The sequence below is a fragment of the Tiliqua scincoides genome, chromosome 5 (assembly GCF_035046505.1).
Source record: "Tiliqua scincoides isolate rTilSci1 chromosome 5, rTilSci1.hap2, whole genome shotgun sequence".
NCBI classification, from domain to species: Eukaryota; Metazoa; Chordata; class Lepidosauria; order Squamata; family Scincidae; genus Tiliqua; species Tiliqua scincoides.
The window spans coordinates 79,850,482-79,870,775 of record NC_089825.1 but is presented as its reverse complement, the minus strand read 5'-3'; the positions used below and the strand labels follow the sequence as shown (position 1 = coordinate 79,870,775).

Below are 20,294 nucleotides of genomic sequence, written 5' to 3'. Positions count from 1 at the left end.
GTGTGCACTGTGCAACCAAACACTGCATTTATCATCCTGACTGGAGGCTGGGATGGCTAACAGGCCCCAGGATGAAATGCGCCTGGATTGCTGGAGGCTACAGCAGAGGCACTGCTTTCATTTGCCTTCACAGAAGTATCAGCAAGTACAAACAGGACCAGAAGTTGTTAATCAAAATAGCAAAATGGACTTAGGGGTCAAACAAGGCATGGCATGGGCAGTTCTAGGATCAGGAAAAAAAATATGCTGGGGTTTCAAAAAAGCAGCTTTCAGAAATTCTGATTGGAACTGGGACCATGGCATGGGAGACTGGTCTAGCCTTTTCCCCCGGATGACATGACCCCACTCCAGATCCCTCCCCCAGCTGCTATCAGCTCACAGGCACAAATACCTGCCCTTATTGTATCATCTCCATGGTTAATAGTAGCTTGGGAGAGGACTTGTTGGGAAACTGGCACAGAGGCAAAGGGTTAGATTCTCCATGCCATTACCTTCACTGAAGGCCCCCTTGGCAGCTTTTTGAGGAAAAAAAAAAAAGCCATTGGAAATTTCAGTTAAAGAATTCCCATCTCGCAATTACTTTGGTCCTTAATCAGGAGTCTGACAAAGAGTTATGTGTAAATTCAAAGCCTACCCCAATTGAATTAGTCAATGCTTTAAACTACTAAGTTGACAGGCATCCGAGTTGTAAAGTGAACATACAAGTCATTACTGTTTGACCAGAGCTAATCAATGCCTCACTAAAACATAGTTCTGCCCCAAGAAACACAGAATTCTCCAATCTACATAGTTTATGCAGATGAAATGCCACAATAGTTTGTGGTTTTAAATTTGATCCTGCTGCTGTGTTAGCCACTTTGGACTGTATACGAGGCAGGATATAAATAAATAAAATTTTGAGAGATGGAAAAACAGCATAAATGTTCTAAATAAAATAAATGTTTGCTGCAGCTTACTTTATATTGCTTAATTTTTTCTGACTCTGATAGCCAGAAGGAGTAGAGGGCAAAGGAGGTATCAAGAGCACTAAAGCCCTATCTTCTGACCACAAGAGAACCTACAAATCCTGCTCAGTCACAAGGCTGAGCTGAAAGCTGAAAGGAGGGCATTCTGCAAACACTTTTGGCAGACCTGAAATTGAAAAGCACTCCTCAGGGTTCAAGATTTCATAAAAAGAGAGAGGTCCAAACTCTCCAGGATGGGGAAGCATTTTAGTGGAGTCACAGGTACTAGCCAATCAGCACTATCAACAGCTGACTTTTGTTGCAAACCTGTAGAATCTTCTTTTCAGAGCTTGGAGAAGAAATGGGATGCTTAGACTGTACATTCAGGAGTGAGCAGCTGTGGTCAGGCCCAATCAGAATCAGAAGTACAATACACCAAAAGGGGGCATTTAATCTTGGTTCTCTCTACACCCAGAGGCTGGCAACAGAAGAAAATGTCTTTGAGCATGAACTGAATGCCTTCCATGCACCACAGAGAAACCATGGGCAGCCTCTCATCTCAAAGATTAGAGTGGGGTTTGAGGTCTAGCATTTCTCATGTTGCATATTTAAGCACTCCCAACTGCTCTCCAAAGATCAGCCTGAATCTCAGTAGCTTCTGGCCCTCACCTGGTTCTTCAATGACGTAGAGAATAGACTTGCCACTGGAGTCCTCATAATACTGGAAGCGCACAACACAGTCATTCTCGTCCTTGTAAGTGCAGTTCACAGCATCTTTCTTATCTCCTGCATGAGGACCAGACAACAGAAAGTAAAAAACCGCCGATGCTGGATCTGGTGTTTGATCCTCTTATCTCTAGTAGTGGCCAATCAAATGCTCCTGGAAAGCTCACAAGCAGGACATGAAGCACTGAAATTCACTCTGCTGTCCTGGCTAACAACTTATCCTCCATGACGAATTGTCTCATCCATTTTCAAAGCCGCCTAAGCTAAGGCCATTATTGCTTCACCTGCTAATTAATTCCATATGTTACTTATACTGCCATCCTTTCTCTTTGCAGAAGGGACCGACAAAAGAAAGCACTTCTTTGGAATAAAAATAAGTACTTCCTTTTATCAGTCCCTTCTGCAAAGAGAAAGGATGACAAGTCAGGTAAAACAGATGAGAAAGCAGATGGGGGAGAGAAGACAGGTAATCAAATACGAAATTGAGCCAGTTTTTACTTTCTGCAGTCAGTTCTTACCCCCCCCCCCCAATGTTATTAGGACAGGAAAAATGCAGGTTAATTTATTTTCAGTCCGAAATGTATTTGAAACTCTACCAGACACCCTGAGCCATTGGAAAAAAGGACACAATAGAAATCCAATCTGTTCCCATTGGTTGCAACCCCAGGCAGCCTGCTGTTCTTGCAGGGAGAACCAGGCTTCTTACGTACCGAGTTCCTGCACCAACTCAATCTCGTCCCGGCACTGACGCTGGCAGGTATCGTGCTTCACCAGGTCACCCCGCTCAAACTTCTTACATTCCACACAGTCCCTGTGAAAGAGAAGGAAAAAGTAAGTGCAGTGACAACAGGGAAGCAGGAAGGATCCTGGCTGTCACTCCGTGCCCCACTCCTGCAAAACATGGGGCTGGATCCAGATTTTAGCAGGATGTCCACTTGCTCAAAGGATTTGCCCCTACCCTAGCATATCTCTGTTTGTATCTGGTAACCCAATATTTAACCCTTTCCTCTCACACAATGGCCTGAATAAAGGTTCCTCTCTCTCCCCAACCCCTTCAGATCAGACCCCTGATTGAGATTCCATTGGCCCCAATGAGAGTTTTTCTCCTGAGAGTAGCAACAGCTAGAGTGGGGTGGAGGCTATTTATCAAGACAGAGATGGCAGAAAGAAAAAATCCCTTCCTGTGCCCTGCAATTCTGATCCTGACTGGGTTCCATTCACTCCCAGCTGCTGCTGGAGTTCAGTGCATACACACAGAGGACCAAACTATGCAGTGAAGTTGAGTCTTCAGAGCATTTGTCAGCCTTTCCTTCCTGCTCTCATCACCGTGTTTTCCACATCAACTTTTTGCTTTCCTTCACCCTTTTCATTAAATGCGTGCAGAACTAGCATCTGCAAAACACACAGCCCCAAAGGGTCACTTTGGATGCTGAAGCACATGTGCACAGGTCGGGGGCCGAGCATGCTCCTGCAGTGCCTTGCCCCCACTTGCGTGTGTGCCTTGCCCCCACCTGCGTGTGTTCATCTGATGCTCATTTAACAGGCACTGGAGCCTGTTGAACTTGGGTAGTGGTGCGCCTAGAGCAAAAGCAAAGCAGAAACCAGCCTACTCTTGCTTTGGGCCACTACTGCTTTCTGTGGAGGTCCTGAGGAGAAAACTCAAAGTCATGCTAAAGACCCCCCCCCCTTTCACTACCAAGGCAAAGGCAAACAACAGTTTTGGACCTGCTCCACCCCTTGCTCACTTCTTGATGGTGCAGGCATCAGGGCAGGTTGGGCACTTCTCACAGGTTTCTCCATAAGAGCCCGGCTGAGTGCAGACACATTTCCCACAGGCACAGTACCCGCGCACCTGCCCACTGCACACAAGCCCATTGCTAGACATGCAGGTGTCAGTTCGGGTGGTGCAATTACAGTAGGCCCCTGTCCAGTCAGGGTCACAGGCGCAGTCACCACAAACACATTTCCCGTGACCTGCAAGAGAATAGACAGTGAATGCAACATACAGTGGGGATAAAGTCACCCCTGCTACCTGGCAAAGAGACACCTTTCAAAGTGGCATCCTTGTATATTTAGCAGGGGGAGAGCAACCATCCCTCTTCACCGCAACATAGTGTCTTTTCCAGTGGCTGTTGCTGGTGTCTCTTCTGTATTTCTTTTTAGACTGTGAACCCTTTGGGGGAGGGAATCATTTATTGTAAACCGCTTTTTGAACTACTTCTGTTGAAAAGCAGTACAAAACATCAGAAGGGGGAATTCCTAAAAAGATTTTTTTTTTTTTTAGTCAACATGATCATTTTAGCATCAACATTTCAGAAACCACAATATAGAAGCAGAACGTACACTGGGACAGGGCACAACCTTTTCTGTGGATCATTAGAAGGCCTAAGGCAAGTCATTCTTCCTCTCGCCTTCAGACTCTCACCAGCAACATGGGAACAATGATCAAGGCTCTGAGCATGCCATGATTCTCCATGGAAAAAGTGCAGAACATGGTCAGGGACTCAGAATTCAGATTCTTCAGAATCAATTGGTCTAAGTTTCTAGTCCTTATGGTGATAGGGTTGAGCTGAAATTCCACCCCACCCACAATTTTTGCTGCTGCAGTGCATTCATAGGTTATAAAAATAAGGGTCACATTTTGGAAACTGTCAAGTGTCGGGTGGGGGAGAATCTATCCCAGGCAGTGGCAGTAGCAGCACTCCTCTTGGTGACTGGTAGCAATGGTGAAGAAGAAGAAAGGCAAAAGGAAAGAAGTCTTGTCCCTGCCCCTTGTCCCTGAAATCCCCCCCCCCCAATTTCAGCCAGAAGTCCTAATTTGAGAAGTTTTTAACCCAACCCTAGTAGACATATGCTTAAAGGTGTGTGGGGAAAGGTGGGTGCTGAAGTCTTAAATCCCAGAGCAATCAATCAGAAAACTACTAGCTCAGCCATTTTGGAAGGGGGTGTTTCCCCCCATCTAAGTGAAGAGAATGCTTCATTTTTAAGAAGCATTGCTTACGTTACTGCTTACTTATTGCATGCGTATGAGCAAGCACATAGCACATAAGTAGCAACAACAACAAAGAGAAATTAATTTTTTTAATGACCAAGAACCTGGGCTGGGGTAGGAGAAACAGCATGCCCCCCCTCCCCCGTTAACAATTTGGGAAGGACCCATAACACTAGCAGTTTTCCAGCCAGCTGGCAGCTCACAGCTGGCAAATCCTAACCTGCGCTGACACAGGCAGGCCACATGGCTGGCACTGTATTCAGTGCAAGTTAGGAGGCAGCTGGAGGTCTCCGTGGGATAAGGGGCTGTATCTCCACTTACCATGAGTACCACCCCACTCACCCCTATGGGGCTTCTCGGATCCATGCCAGCTATTTAGCTGGTGCAAATCTGGGAAAACCCATGTAGGACTGTTTGATCTGGGAAGGAGGTTAGGATATAGCAGAAGAGGCCTCTGCTGATCCTGCCCCCCCGTCCCAATCCACCCCTTGTTCTGACCTCTCCCCTGTCCAGAAACACTCCTCCCCACACCTTCTCCATGCCCCTGGGCCACCTGGGCGCAACCTTACCTGTGCCAGCCAGTTCTGCTCCTGTATGCCAGTTCACAAGTAGTCACAAATGTGCACATTCGTGACACTCTGAGCTGGCGTAGCAATGGCTGCACCGGCTCAGGCAAGATATGGGATTGTGCTGTCAACTGCTTACTCTCTCTCTTAGCTGAACCTATCTCCCAGAGAGTTGCAAGGATAAAACAGGACAACTCCTACTCAGTTGCCCTGAGCTCCTTGAAGGAAGTACGAGAGAGAAACATGATAAATAAAATTACTGGCGTGTCCAGGCACTTTCTCTAGGCAGGAAAAGGTGCCTCAGAGTTGCAAAATACCAGAGCCTGCTTCTGCATTTAATTCTACTGGGCACTGATCCTTGTAAACTGCTGATGCAGTTAAACCATTAGTGCTGGAATGTACATACTGCAACCAGGGAAGAGGTCAGAGGCCTCACAAGAAGCTGCCCTTGAAATACCCAGAAAAAAAAAAAAATCCTGTCTCTGAGGTGTCTGCCGCCACTTTGGCCCACATGCTTCTGAACTGTGAGCAGCAGGAACAGTAACAGTGGCTGTCCCCTCTGCAGGGGAGATATAAATTGGAAGATCAGTTAATGAAAAGCTCAAGGGAATCATGGAGAGGGAGAGAATGGGGAGCAGCAGGCTGGAAAAAGTCTCCACTGACACAGGGGGGCGGCGGAATAATGAATGCTAGAGGAGCAGGTTGCATGGGTTGGTCATAAGCCTGAGAAATAATGACTCAGATGGAACAAACCAGGAGATCACAGTTTAAGCCAAAGTTACTGGGGTGGCAGAGAAAAACATGGACAGAAGCAAGTAAGGAAAGACAACAAATTTCAAATTTGTGCGCAGAAATCCACATCTCAGGACTAGGTTTGCAAATAGTGCTGCTGCTTCTCTTGCTTCTGCACCTCTTAAGAGCAACCTTGAGTGAGTCACACAGAAGTTAAATAGGTGACGCCTTTTCTGTGTGACTTCGGACGCAATCCTAACTTGAGCTGGAACAGGCAAGCCCGGAGGTTTGCGCTGTATTCAGCGCAGGATTGTGGCCAGCAGCGGCTTAGCCAGAGGCAAGGGAAACTTTTCCCCTTACCCCTGGGTAAAGGCTGCTGGTCACAATGGGTCTCCTCGGACTTGCGCCACCTCAGGAGGTGGCGCAAGTCCGAGGAGAGCGGAGTGGCTTGAAGTCGCTCCGTTCTCCCCAGGGACAGGGGCTGATATCTGGCATAACTGCCGGATCCTAGCCCTGCCTCCCCCTCCTCACCCGCCCGCCCCCGGGGCTGCCCCCTCCCTCCCCCCGCTCAGGAATGCCTCCTCCCTTCTCCTCCCCGGCCCCCCACGCCTACCTTTTCTGCTTGTGTCGGCACAGGCAGGCCAATTGGCAGGCAGGCCAATTTTCAATTTTCAACCCTGACCTCTACCTCACCCATCCACCCTGCCCATCTTCCTTCCCCTTCTTCAGCCTGCCTCAGCCAGGCAGCACACAACCCAGAAGATGGGGAGGAGGAGCTGCTGCTGCCACCATCTCCCAGTGGTGGATTTATGACCAAACCAGACATTCGTGGAAACCCCGAAGCAGTCACCATCTTTAATACTTATCTAAAGGAACCACAATCCCCAATTGTGCAATGCTTGGTCTGCCTGTGATGCGGTTGTATGAAATACACCCGGGCTGTCCCATTGCACAACTCTAGCTGTATTTCACAGCACACACTGAATGGCATGTGCTTCAGTTCTTGTAGAAGGGGCAAGGCTGATTTCTGGTCCCCTCCTTCCAACCCAGCAGCAGTTGCTCCTTGTTCTTTTTATCAGACGTGAGTCATTTTTATCACTCTGGCTTTGGGAACTTTACAGAAAGCCAAATACAAACAATTCTTTCCTCCTCCACCAAGGCAAAAGCAACCCTAGTCTGGATCAGAAAGTCAAAAGTAAACAATCACTGGGCTGGAAACACCAGCTGACTCAGTACCCTCTCTTTTTTAAGAAGCAAGCTTCGAACGTCCATAGGAGTCATCTTCAAAGTTTTTCAGAGATCCAGTTCCTGCCTGAAGAAGGGTTTGGCTTGGTGTAAACCAAACCACTTACTACTGGATCCACAAGCTCCAATTAATACATAATTTTGTGAGTTTTACCCCCAGGACAAAACACAAAGAGCTCTGAATGAGTGAGCTCATGTCATATAGGTATCACTAAAGCCCCCAAACTCACTAAATATTATTTTTCTGTCAGCCTGGAACCTCCAGGGCCTCCTTTAGAAGTGAGGGCAAAAGTTCCCAGCCCCCTCCTGAATTTTGCTCTTCCTCCTCCTTTCTCCTAATCCCACCAGGCTCTTTGTGGACAGGATGATCTACTTTGATTAAACTAGCAGAAAATCTGTTAGTGGCAAGCCCAACAGAGGAAAAATGCAGCTGTCATAGAAAGATTCCCACATCAAAGTTCAGTTTTAGTTAACGCTGCCTTTTGGGGTCACATTTCTAAGGCAAGGAGGGGTGCCTTCCCTCTAGCCACATGTTTCAGACCACATGAGACAATTCCTTACAAGAGCCTACGCTTGCTGGCTTACTGGTTCTGTGCACCAAGCGACTATGATTATAAACTAGTCAATGGGCTTATGTACTAGACAGGTATGCTGAAGGCCACAAATCCCTCGGCTTAAAAAGACAAAAAGATGCCTATTAGGCTTATGCTGAGAACAATGCTACAGATATTCTGAGTATTAAAAGGGAAGCACAACACATGCTCTGAAAGTGTACTGCTTTTCTGCAATTTAATTGTGAGTATCAGTGCGCCCTTGATATTTTCCAAGGACCTCTCCCCTCTTCCACTACAAAATGGTAATGGGTGTCCTTAAGGACAAATTTTTCCAACACCTTCTGAGGCTGGGACACACAACAGATTTGAAGAGAGTGATTTGAGAGAGGCATTGCTTCTCATGGTAGGCTTCTTTTGTCCATTGTTGTCTCTGATCAAAGAGGTATTGAAGGTTTTCTGTTCCAAAACATCACAAAAGCCTGCCAAACCCGCTTCACCAGAAATGCAAGGGGGCTGAATAGAATGCACTGCAGACGACAACCCTCTTTCAAACCACCTTCAACTCTTGAAAGCTCCCTTCAAGACCACCAGGCACATTCTCACTCACCAGAGCACAACTCCCCCTTGAAGCGGACACAGGAGAAGTCGTCGCATTCACAGTACTTGCCAGAGACCTTGCCAAAGTCACTGCTGTAGCACACACACTGGCCACAGATGCATTCGCCACGCTGGTTGCAAGGAGGTTGCCCCTGACTGGGGCTGCAGTTGTCCTGCTGGGAAGGACCGTACTCCTCCTCCGAGCACTCACAGTGGGATCCCAGTCGGCCTGGATGGCAGCGGCACATGCCACATTCAAAGGTGCCGTTACCGTAGTGACAACTATTGCTGTCAGGCTGGGCATCCTCCTGGCAGCGACAATCGCAATCGAAGTTCACCAGCACCGTCAGGCTGTCCTCAAAGCCCACTGGCTTGATGGTGAAAGACTTCTGTCGTTCTTGAGGGCAACCACGTGCCTTGGCCTCAATGCTGAAGCTTACCTGAGAAGCACAAGGGCAGAACCATTCATAACCTATGCCAAGGAAACCCCTTCACAGATTCCCAATTCTGCTCTTCGAATTGGAGAGAGAGAAACTAAAGGAAGGAACTTCATGATACGAAGCAAACAAAGGCGTTCCAACCCCATGTAAACTGCTTTGTGACCTTTTGTGTTGAAAAGCAATACATAAATATTCTTAATAATAGCAACAATAATACATGAATTAGTACTGCTCAAGGGCTGCCTCCCTTGTGATAATAACCTTTGCTAATGGGGTAAAAGAGGCATTTTTTCAAGTGGCGCTCCTCTTATATTTAGCAGAGGGACAGCAACTGCCCCTCTTCACCCCAGCATGGCATCTTTTCCATGGCTGCTGCTCATATCTCTTCTGTATTTTTTTTTTTTAGATTGTAAGTCCTTTGGGGATAGGGAACCACTGATTGATTGATTTTACTATGTAAACCGCTTTGTGAACTGCTCTTGTTGAAAAATATTATATACATATTCATAATAAAAATAATAATAATATGCCTTGTAATACTAATGCAGGTGAGAGAACATATTAATGGACAGGAGATGTAAGGGTAAACTCAACCTTTTCCCCACCCAGTGTATACTCTCCTGTAAAACCCCTCCTACAGGCCATTTTAAATCATTTTCTGCCCAGCCCACAGGTGTATACATTTGATCCCTGTTGCATATATGCAACATTGGGCAGAAATTTAAACTTGTTTTTTCCCCAGTTGGACTCCAGGATCAGAAACATGCCTGGCAGATGGGAAAAACACTCTGGGGCACCTTCCTTATGAGGAAAGGCTACGGCATTTGGGCCTCTTCAGCCTAGAAAAGAGACGCTTGAGGGGGGACATGATTGAGACATACAAAATTATGCAGGGGATGGACAGAGTGGATAGGGAGATGCTCTTTACACTCTCACATAATACCAGAACCAGGGGACATCCACTAAAATTGAGTGTTGGGCGGGTTAGGACAGACAAAAGAAAATATTTCTTTACTCAGCGCGTGGTCGGTCTGTGGAACTCCTTGCCACAGGATGTGGTGCTGGCGTCTAGCCTAGACGCCTTTAAAAGGGGATTGGACGAGTTTCTGGAGGAAAAATCCATTATGGGGTACAAGCCATGATGTGTATGCGCAACCTCCTGATTTTAGGAATGGGTTAAGTCAGAATGCCAGATGCAAGGGAGCGCACCAGGATGAGGTCTCTTGTTATCTGGTGTGCTCCCTGGGGCATTTGGTGGGCCGCTGTGAGATACAGGAAGCTGGACTAGATGGGCCTATGGCCTGATCCAGTGGGGCTGTTCTTATGTTCTTATGTTCTTATGGAAGGGTTTGCAGAAGTCAGCAGCAGGCAAAGTGAGGGTTAAGTAACAGAAAGATAACTGGAGCATTGTACTGACACATCTCTGCTGCACAGGCTTGTTAGTTGTGAATCATTCAAGATTAATGGTGAGCATTTTGTGTTCCCCTAGAGCAGGGGTGGGCAAATGCTGGCACAGGGGCCATTTGTAGCCCTCATGATCCCCCAATCCTGCCTGCAGGGAGCCCCAAGTATCCAATGAGCCTCTGGTCCATCAGAGATTGTTGGAGCCTGAGTTAGAGCAAGGCCGTTTATGTCTCCATGTGTTTTCTGCTTTTCCCTGGGCATTATTTTAATCCCCATTGTATCTGATCAACTTATGCCTCCACGTGTTTCTAGTTTGGTCTGTATTTTTTCACTGTGCAAGAGGTGTGTGGCAAGCAGTTCTTAGTTCTCATGAGATTCTACATGCCTGCCTTATAGTTCTCATGTTCAAATAAGCTCAGCAAATAAGTTCAAATAAGCTCAGTAAAATTCATTCAGGGTGCAGTCCTAACCCCTTATGTCAGTGCTTTCCAGCACTGACATAAGGGCAATGCAGCTCTGAGATAAGGGAACAAACATTCCCTTACCCTGAGGAGGCCTCCGTGAGTGACACCCAACTGCAGGATGCAGCACATGTCCCATTGGCACCACTATGCCAGTGCTGGAAAGCACTGACATAAGGAGTTAGGATTGTGCCCTCATTCATATAAGTGTAGTCTCTAACGTATTCATTTATGTACATTTATTCAAATTTGAAATGTAAATCTTTTTCCCCCGGCCCCTGACACAGTGTCAGAGAGATGATGTGGCCCTCCTGCCGAAATGTTTGCCCGCCCCTGCACTAGAGGGAAGCCACAGCCATCCTATCCCAGCATTCTGCAATTATTACTGCTGTAGGGCTGCCCCCTCTTGCAACTCACCGTGTCCCCAATCTTAAGGCCAACACAGGACTTCACTCCAGGAATGACTTCTTTGTTCAGGCAGGTGGCATTGAATGAGAGGGACAATTCCTCTGGCAGGTTGCGCACTTCCAGTTCAACCTTAGAGCGAATTTTCTGAAAACAGACGAGAAGACAAAGGGAACATTTAAACCTCAAGTCAGAGTTGGAGTGAAATCGTACTTAACTTCCCTGATTTAAAATTTGGAAGCTACAAATGCAATCTTTTTACAGCTCTGAATGACACATTTGCCTGCATTACCACCAACCCCTCAGTCCAGGTATTACTAAGGGCCCAATCCTTAGGGCCAGCTCTGTGAGATACAGCGGTGCTGAAATGGTCGCTGTTATATCCTGTGGAGTCAGGAAAGGTGCCACGGGTCTCCTTCCCTTACGCCTTGTTGAGCGCAGCGGACTCCAATGGATACTCAGATCTGGGCCAGCCCTTGTGCTGGCTCAGAACCAGGAGACCTGTTTCAGGCGTCTTGGCTCGAGAGGGGGAATAGGATCCGGCAGCAGCCTCTGCTACTGTCCCCGCCCCCCTCCTGGGCCTGATCCACCCGCCAGCCCTCTCTCCCTCCACCCAGTTCCAAACCTGCCGCCCCCTGCCTCAAAAAAGCTCCCTGCTGCTTGGCGGGGGTACTCACTGCTGGGAAGTCGTCCTTTGCTTCCTTCTGGCGCTGAGGCCGAGCACCGACTAGCGCTGGCTTGTCTGCCAGCACTGCGCACTCCCCGCCGACAGCAAAGTGCCTTACGGCACTTTGTGATAATTGTTGCTGGGGCATCTCACTAGCTGCCGGTGCAGCCCTGGCACAGGATCGGGCTGTAAATTGCCTCTGTGAGCATCCTTCCAAAGTGCAGGTTGTGGGTCAGCCTCCCTGACACTCCCACATATCACTGTCCACACACTCACCCCATAGGAATCCAAAATGAGCTGCAAAACATTGCTAGAATCCTTTGATAGAGTCCCTACGGTAGTGCCGGGGATCAGTTCACTGTAGTTCTGGAAGAGAAATAGAAGAAGGTTCCAGAAAGGGAAGAAAACAATGACAAAGTGAGATTTTGCTCCTTAGGCTCATTGAAATGGTTTCAGTCTTGAAATTCTAAAAGGTGTCTGGCAATAGTTGAAAATATTACTCTTATTATAACTCCTTATTACACAAGAATTTGCTGAAGAACTTTGGAAAACAGAACTGTTGTCCAGCACAGAGAGAATTTTTTTCATGATCTCCCCCAATAGGTTCTCTACAAATAATCGCTCAATGAATCTTCTTACCTGGTAGAGGGCCACAATGTTATTCGTCACAGCAAATATTAAGTTAATATTTTTCTGGGAGAGCTTTTCTGTCATCAGGCCAAGAGATGGATAATCCTTAGGAAAAAGAGAAACAGGGAGAAATGGAGAAACCACTTTATTCTCACTGGGAAAAGGTCAGCAACTAGTAATTGAAAAAAGGAGGGAAGGGAATATTTACTGATTTTTAAAAAAATGTTTTTTTAACCCTGCCTTTCACTGTTCAAATAGACACACAGCATAAATAAGAGCAAGATAAGACAATTAAGATAGCTTATTTTTTTGACCATCTGTACAAAGACAACTGAGGGTGCAATCCTGCCCTTCACTTTGGCCAGCGCAAGTCCCTTGCGCTGGCCCAGGAGTGTCGCAAACGTGCCGTAAGGTACGTTTGCACCTCCTCTGGAGTAAGCCATGTTGACACACTGAGGTATGCCGACACAAGGAGACTGAATCCAGCGTCCATGGTGACTTCCTCCGTGAGTCTTGCGTCAGCCCGGCTGGGCCAACGCAAGGGGTGGGCAGGAGGGTAGCATTCCTGGGCGGGGGGATTCAAGATCTTACATGAGATGTCTTAACTTCACCAAGCATCAAAACATAAGTACAAATTAGAAAGCAAGATGTATTAAGCTACTTGTCTCGTGCCCAATCCTATCCCCCACCATCTTTTGCCATGCAGCTGTACTAATGGAGCACACTTTGCATGCAATGGTGGAGAGCCTATCAGACAGCCAGTGAGACGTAAGGAAAAGTTTTTTTACCTTCCACCCAGTGGCCAGTCGGTCTCCTCGGACACATGTAAGTCCGAGGACAGGAAGGGAGAGGGCCTAAGCTGGGAAAGGGGGGAAGAATCCAGGGGAAATTCCCAGGAGAATCCCCAGGAAATTCCCAGGAGAATCCCCAGGAAATTGCATACATGTTGTTGCTGTCAATGTGGCAACAAAGGAAAAGGAAATATGCTCCCAGGGGGCAATTTCCCCAGGGCTATGCTACTGGGGGTCCCCCACCACCCCCACCCCCACAGCTACATTGTGACCTACATGTTGCTGCGCCTGCTCCCTGTTGCTGCTCAGGCTCCCTGTTGCTGCTACCTCTGCCTGCTCTTCTGGGTTGCCAGCATTTTTGGGCTTCGTAGCCTACTGCGTATGAACGCAGAAGGCCAAAGAGCCAAAGATTGCCAATCTCACTTCTGGTTATGATGTCATTTTGAGCTCAGCCCCAGGCTCTACAATTGTTAGCTATGCTACTGCCACCAACTGCCTTTGTGGGAGAGGAAGAGGTGGAGGAAAAGGAACTGTGTTTTCAACCAAATCTGAGTCACTCTGATGGCCTCTTAGGAGGTGGAAAGGCAGCATAGAAATCTCTAAATAAAAACAAAGCCAAACCAGGGCTCCACAGCTACAAACTTTGCCCTTACCAGTGTGGTGGAAGCTGCATACATGTTGTTGCTGTCAATGTGGCATTTCCCATCATTAGGCAGCACAATCCCTGCCAGCCTCCCATCCAAGGCAATGTGTGTCTTTGCATCTGTAGTGAAGACCAGCAAATGAGAGGCATCCGGTCGCCAGCCAATTTTGTCCTGGGGCAAAATAAAAACGGCAGCATGGTCTCCATAATGACACGCACAAAAGCAAGACCCAGAAAGAAGCTTGCAAAGGTAATATTTCACATTAATGACAAGTTGTGTATACCTTATTCAAAATACATGATACCAGAAGCATTTCAGATTTTTCTGGGTTGTGGAATATTTGCATATAGAGCACATAATGAGATATCTTGGGAATGGGACCCAAGTCTAAATACGAAATTTATGTTTCGTATATATCTTATACACATAGCCTGAAGGTAATTTTATACAATATTTTAAATAATTTTGTGCATAAAACTGTGACCCATCACAGGAGATAAGGTATGAAAATTTCCACTTGTGCTATCATGTCCAGCACTCAAAAAATTTCAGATTCTGGAGCATTTTGGATTAAGGATGCTCAACCTGTACTTATGTTAATTGATCACTTTAAGGTTATAGACATGGCAATCAAAGTGTGGTTCTCTAGGGGTGGTCCAAGACATTTTGGGTTCCTGGGTGAAAAGCTCAACCAGTGCTCCCCCGCATACTAATTCACATAGTACCTAATCTACTAGGAAATTCTCCTTAAGCCATTTCACCCCACTGACCCACTAAAAAGGTGGGATCTTACATCACAGACGATTGCTTGGATGATGGCATCAAAGCCTCCTTCAGGTGCATCACGGTTCCTTGACACATTCTGCTTCTTCACTTCCTCGTTGAAACGCTCAACCTCATCTGTGAGTGCCAGGACATGCTTGTAGCCAAACATCGGCAGGCAGTGGTTATTTGGTGGTTGCAAGCTAGAAGACATCAGAAAAAACTTAGGGTAGGTAGTGGAGGCCACAAGTAGATGGCCGGGTTCACTAATCTAGTGGTTCTCAAACTTTTTAGCATTAGGACCCACCTTAAAAAAGTTTCACTTTACCAGTCGCTCAAGCCTCTGTGGCTATAATGGTAATTGGGCAGCAGTGCTTCCCCCCAAGTAGTAGGTCGCTTAACCCTTGATGCACGTAGCCTAACCTGCCTTGTCAGTTTTGCGAGCCACCAAAAATTGGGTTGTGAACCACAGTTTGAGAACAGCTGCACTAATCCTAAGAACTTCCTCCACTACTGTTACCCACCTAGAGCTGCAATCCTATACAATGGCATCACTAGGAGGGTGCGGACTGCACTTGAAGGGGGGTGACACCACTACTGGCCAAATTGGTTAAAACCTTGGTATTTTCGAATAATATCATCATTATATATCATTCAATGCGTAATTTAATGCAGAATGCAATGAAACAAACCATGTTGAAATATCTGTACTCTACCACATATTAAGTTTTAGGGGGGCAACAACCTGAGCTTGACACTTGTGGCCAAAACTGTGAAAACCTTGATAATTTCAAATAATACCATCACGTTATATACCATTCAATGTGGAATTTAATGCAGAATGCAATGAAGCAAACTGTGTCAAAATATCTCTATTCCATCCAAAGTTACAGCCACAGAAAATAAAAAACACAACTGCATTATATAACAAAAACAGGATTTTCTTAACTCAAAACTGACCAATGAGATTGATTGTTCCAAGAGCCAATTAGGTGTTGTTATGATACAGCAGGGAACCAATAAGGTGTTGAAATGGGGGGGGAAGCCTGAGGGGAGGCAGCAGAGCAAGTGGGCAGTGAGCTGCTGGGGCGAGGAGGTGCATTTTCCCCCATTTTCACTTTTTTTAAACTCTTGATAATGTTGCCCTTTTTACCTATACAACTATGAGTTCTTGGGAAATGGAAGCAAAAAAAAGCTAGCATGTTTGACTATGAGGTTTCTCTCTTTGGGTATGTATCATGTAATGTGCTGTTGCTTCTGCAGCTTGATTAGTGGTTTTCACTAATTTCATCACAGATTCCTCTTGAGTTTAACAGGTCTACTGTGATGTCTGTTATATAACCCTGATGTAAAAGGTGGCTAATTGGATGTATATGTTCACATGGATGTAGCAACCTTGTAATAACCAAAATGCTTGCAGAATGGTCACCACATATGTAAGGTACCCACTCATTGCAGTAGTGCAGTATTATTCAATCTGTGAGGTGCGGCTCTTTAGGGAGGCGCCAGGAACTCAAAGGGGAGGCGTGGGATGTCACAGCAATACAGTCACACCCCTGGGCAGAATATGAGCCCGTCTTCTAAAGCAGAAGAAATGGGAGTTGAAAGCAGAAGAAACGCCCTGCCCTTTTCTCCCTCCACTCCAAGGTTGCTGCCTTCTATGTTCGCTGCATGTTGTTTCCAAAGCTTCTCGACTCCAAACCCCATCTGGCAAGTACCAAACATGCTCATTTTGCAGTCCTTGCCCTTGCTGACCATCAGAAAGAAACCCTCCTTGATCCTTGTCTGGTTGGTTCCTAGTTCCCAGCCTGGGATCCCTTCTCATCACTCTTTTCAACCCCCTCCCTCTTCCACTCCCCCCTATCAATCTCCAAACCTTCCTGCTTTCCTCCCCCTCCCCAAATAAAACACTTCCCAGGGGTCTTAAAGTTGTTTCCATGCAGTTGGCAAAGGGGGGAGGGGAGAGACAAGCACACACTTTACTTGGCCAGGAGCAGAAAAAGGGTACTGTTTTTAAAGTGATTTATTAATCTTGTTGTTTGACTGAAGAGGAAAAGCTATATTTTTAAAGTGATGAATCTTGCTATTTGAAGGGAATACTTATCAGCCATTGATGAAGTGATTGCCAGCCCAATCCTATCCACACTTTCCTGGGAGTAAGCCCCATTGACTCTGGGACTTACTTCTGAGTAGACATGCATAGGCTTGAGCTGTGCATCTCCTAGTATAGGAGGCAAATCAGCTTCCTAACCAAACCCTTATCAGCTCTGATATATTTTCATGGTCTATTTTTGTTTTCCCCACCAGCTGCTGGAAAAATTTAATTTCATTAAATTAATAAAGGGTTCAATCCTATCCAAGGAGAATAGGAGAAATGACTAGTTGGATTGGGGTCCACAGGGGTGTGCATGTGTGTGTAATGTTGGTCGAACTGGTTGTTCACAAAGTTCATTTCATAAAACAATTCTATTGGTATGCTTACAAAGTTAAAAAAATGAGTCTTCCTGGACCAGACAAAATCTACCTACTCCAGCATCCTGTCTCCAACAGTGATCAGCAGCTGATCATTTATAAAGCATGTATATTGCTGTGTATTAATAATATATTTTAAGATCTGCATTTAATTAATGATATGATTAATATAATTAATATTAATATAGTTAATATATATTTAATATTATATTATAATAAATATAATATTATATTCATATTTAATATAGTTAATATTTCTGGCCACTTCCTGTTTAATGATGTCACTTCCAGCCCTAAGGAACATGATGGGGAGTCCTGGCCAACAGCCATGGGGGTCAAGGGAGCCACTGGCCAGAAAAGTTTAAGTACCACTGCAGTAGTGCACTAGTGTGGCCCCATGCTGCTATGCTGATTCAGTGTCCTATATAGGATTGCAGTGCTAGAGGGTCACAGTATCTGCATTATTATAATGATTTTAATTCACTGTCTCTCTTTAATATGACTGCTTGTATGCCAATAAAGGTTTCTAGATATCTATCATTTTTTTTATAAGCCTGGGCACGACCATTTCTGGAGCATCATTTTGAGCTTGGCATTTTGAGATGGCTACACAATCATTATCTACCGCCAGTCATTTTCAGCCTTTTTCAGCTCACTGCACACTGACAAGGCACTAAAATTGTCAAGGTACACTACTAGTTTTTTACTTACATTAAATTACTATATTATAGTTAATCTTGAATTAATAAAATTAATTTCCCTTCTGACCTTATCCCCTCTGATATTATTCTCTCCAAGTTTATGAGTGATGTTTGTGATTCCCTAACTGCAGCTGTTGCTGGTTATTTATCCGAGATCCTTAAAGTAACGCTGTTAGAATTTAAATAATTCTAGTATCTTGTTTAAATTGTTGAGTGTTATGCAAATTGTCATGTCAATTGTAAAGTACAATTGTTAATCATTTGATATGCCAATAAAGGTTTAGGAAAAAAAAAATTAATACAATTAAAACATTACATGACAAAAAAAATGACAAGAAGCATGGAGAGGGAAGTATATGCGGCTTCTGAAAGGGAGGAAAAATTCTATGTTCAAATTCTTATCAAAAAGTGCCAGAAAGTGTTGGCAAAGACAAGGCAGGTTGATCACATAGTGGAGAATGTGGGTGAGGGACAGTAAGGAGACATGATTGAAACAAGTGCAGGATTAAACTGGGGGTGGGGAAGAGAAAGAAAATGTGAGGCAGTGATTCTGTATCTTTGGAAGGTGCTGACAAGTGAGGGGGGGACAGTAAGAGAGTTGCTAACTGTGATTGTGAGATTTGGGGGGGGGGAAATATTCCTGGGGAAGGGTGTTGGGTGGGGGAGAAGAGGAGAGAGAAGTGCCAATTGCCTGCTTGTGTATTTGAGAAAAAAGAGTGCAACCAAAAGCCCAATCCTATGCATGCCTGCTCAGAAGTAAGCCCCATTATAGTCAATGGGGCTTACTCCCAGGTAAGCGTGAATGGGTAGCACCCCCAGAGCCCAATCCTATGCATGCCTGCTCAGAAGTAAGCCCCATTATTATCAATGGGGCTTACTCCCAGGAAAGTGTAGATAGGATTGTGGCCCAGCACCCTTCCTCTAAAAGCCCCAAAGTGCAGGGAGGGTCGCTTTGGGGAGTTGCAGGCAAACTGGCAAGGAAAAGGGACTTTCAGGGACCCTGAAACCTTAGGTTGGGGGCCTCAGCAGACTCGCTAGCTATGTGCCTGCTTCTGGCTCCCTCTTCTCACTCACTCCACAGCTCCCACCTCCTGGCTCCTCCAGGGTTTTCTTGTTGACCAATCAGCATGCAGGCAGGCAACAACCTCCTTCGTGCCCAACCCTAGGCTTGTCTACTGAGAAGTAAGCCCCATAGTAGCCAATGGGGCTTACTCCCAGGAAAGTGAGGATCAGGTTGCAGCCTGAGTCATGCTCAGTAGCAGGAGCAAGCTCCAAGCGGACTCTTCAGCTGCTTCAGTGTGACCAGCCCCTTCCCTGGCTGCTCCCTTGCTTGTGCTGCCTGCGGGAGGCTCAAAGCAGCTGCTTCTCCCACACACAGCACACGCAGCTGCTGCCTGCCTCCTCAGATCCTGCAGCACACCTGAGGCAGCCTCGCGGCACACTGGGCGGTTGAAAACCGCTGATCTACGCCACTGGCCATATGGAACATAATGGGACTTACTTCTAAGTCTGCATGCTTAGGATTGTACCTAGTCATTTCTCCTGAGCTGAGAGGCTCCTTAACCTCACTCACCCTGCTAGTATATGAACAGAAACAAGTGCTTTTGACAGATTCTCCACTTAATGAGGTAGTTCAGCTGTTCAATGCCAGGCATGAGCAAGCGAGCGAGCAGCTGAGAGATATAAGAGGGGGATTCTGCCAAAGCCTCTGCTGCTGTTCACTCAGTGAAAGGAGTGACTAAAGGAGCCCTATGCCTCCTACCTCTTCTGTTGCATGGGGATGAGCCAGTGCAGGAGCAAACATCACTGACCCTTCAAGTCCTTGAGCAGTGGAAAGGAACATAAGGCTGTTGTTTAAATGTAGCTAGCAACTAGGACCTTATACTATTTTCACACACAAGGTTTATGCAAGCCACTGAGCCTCTTTTGCACGCATTTTATGTCATTTGTGAATGCTATAGCAAGAAGAAACACAAATTACTATTACAGATAGCAGAGGCTGTTTAAATTTGCAGGGCCAAATCAAGCTAAAAACCCATTCCGCCTCCTGAGTGAAAATGCTCTTGAATCGCTTAAATGGTGCTCCTGAGTGGTTTATTCTTAAATGTAAAGCAGCAGCAGAAATTTTATGGTTGTAGTGATGGTGTATGTATGGGGAGGAGATAAACTAGGGGTGACATTAAGTCAATGCAAAACAGCAGACGGTTAAATATTACGGTGACACCAAATGTTCCACCTATTGGTAGTTTCTGGCTGAAACACAGAGCTCTCAGCCCAATCCGACAAAATACAAGTAGTCTTTACTTGTTCAGAATGAAGTCATTTAATTCAGTAAATGGGGAAAGTACTGTTAGGCAGTAGCATAGCTAGAGGGGGTTCAAAACACTAAGTTTTGCAGGGTAGTTGACCTCGGTGGGCAAGTGGACCCTTACTTTTGTGTTACTTGTTATTCCATGATCTGCCACTGCTGCATCAAACACCTCTATTCCCAACCACCACCCCACAAGAAATACTGTCCAGGAAAGGTATCAGACCATTCTCCTTCCCACTTTCCTCCTTTC

At 46.0% G+C, this 20,294-nt stretch overlaps 1 protein-coding gene across 1 annotated transcript in view; it reads right to left on the bottom strand.

The window, feature by feature from the left end:
• The window catches only part of ITGB3 (integrin subunit beta 3), a 47,023-nt gene that overhangs the window by 4,838 nt on the left and 21,891 nt on the right, over nucleotides 1–20,294 (bottom strand). The window contains exons 5-13 of the mRNA XM_066627363.1: nucleotides 14,592–14,763; nucleotides 13,808–13,969; nucleotides 12,373–12,468; nucleotides 12,010–12,099; nucleotides 11,079–11,213; nucleotides 8,367–8,796; nucleotides 3,416–3,644; nucleotides 2,381–2,481; nucleotides 1,614–1,730 (exon numbers count right to left, since the gene is read on the bottom strand). Of these exons, the coding sequence (XP_066483460.1) occupies nucleotides 1,614–1,730; nucleotides 2,381–2,481; nucleotides 3,416–3,644; nucleotides 8,367–8,796; nucleotides 11,079–11,213; nucleotides 12,010–12,099; nucleotides 12,373–12,468; nucleotides 13,808–13,969; nucleotides 14,592–14,763 (1,532 nt within the window). The remainder of the gene's footprint in view (nucleotides 1–1,613; nucleotides 1,731–2,380; nucleotides 2,482–3,415; nucleotides 3,645–8,366; nucleotides 8,797–11,078; nucleotides 11,214–12,009; nucleotides 12,100–12,372; nucleotides 12,469–13,807; nucleotides 13,970–14,591; nucleotides 14,764–20,294) is intronic.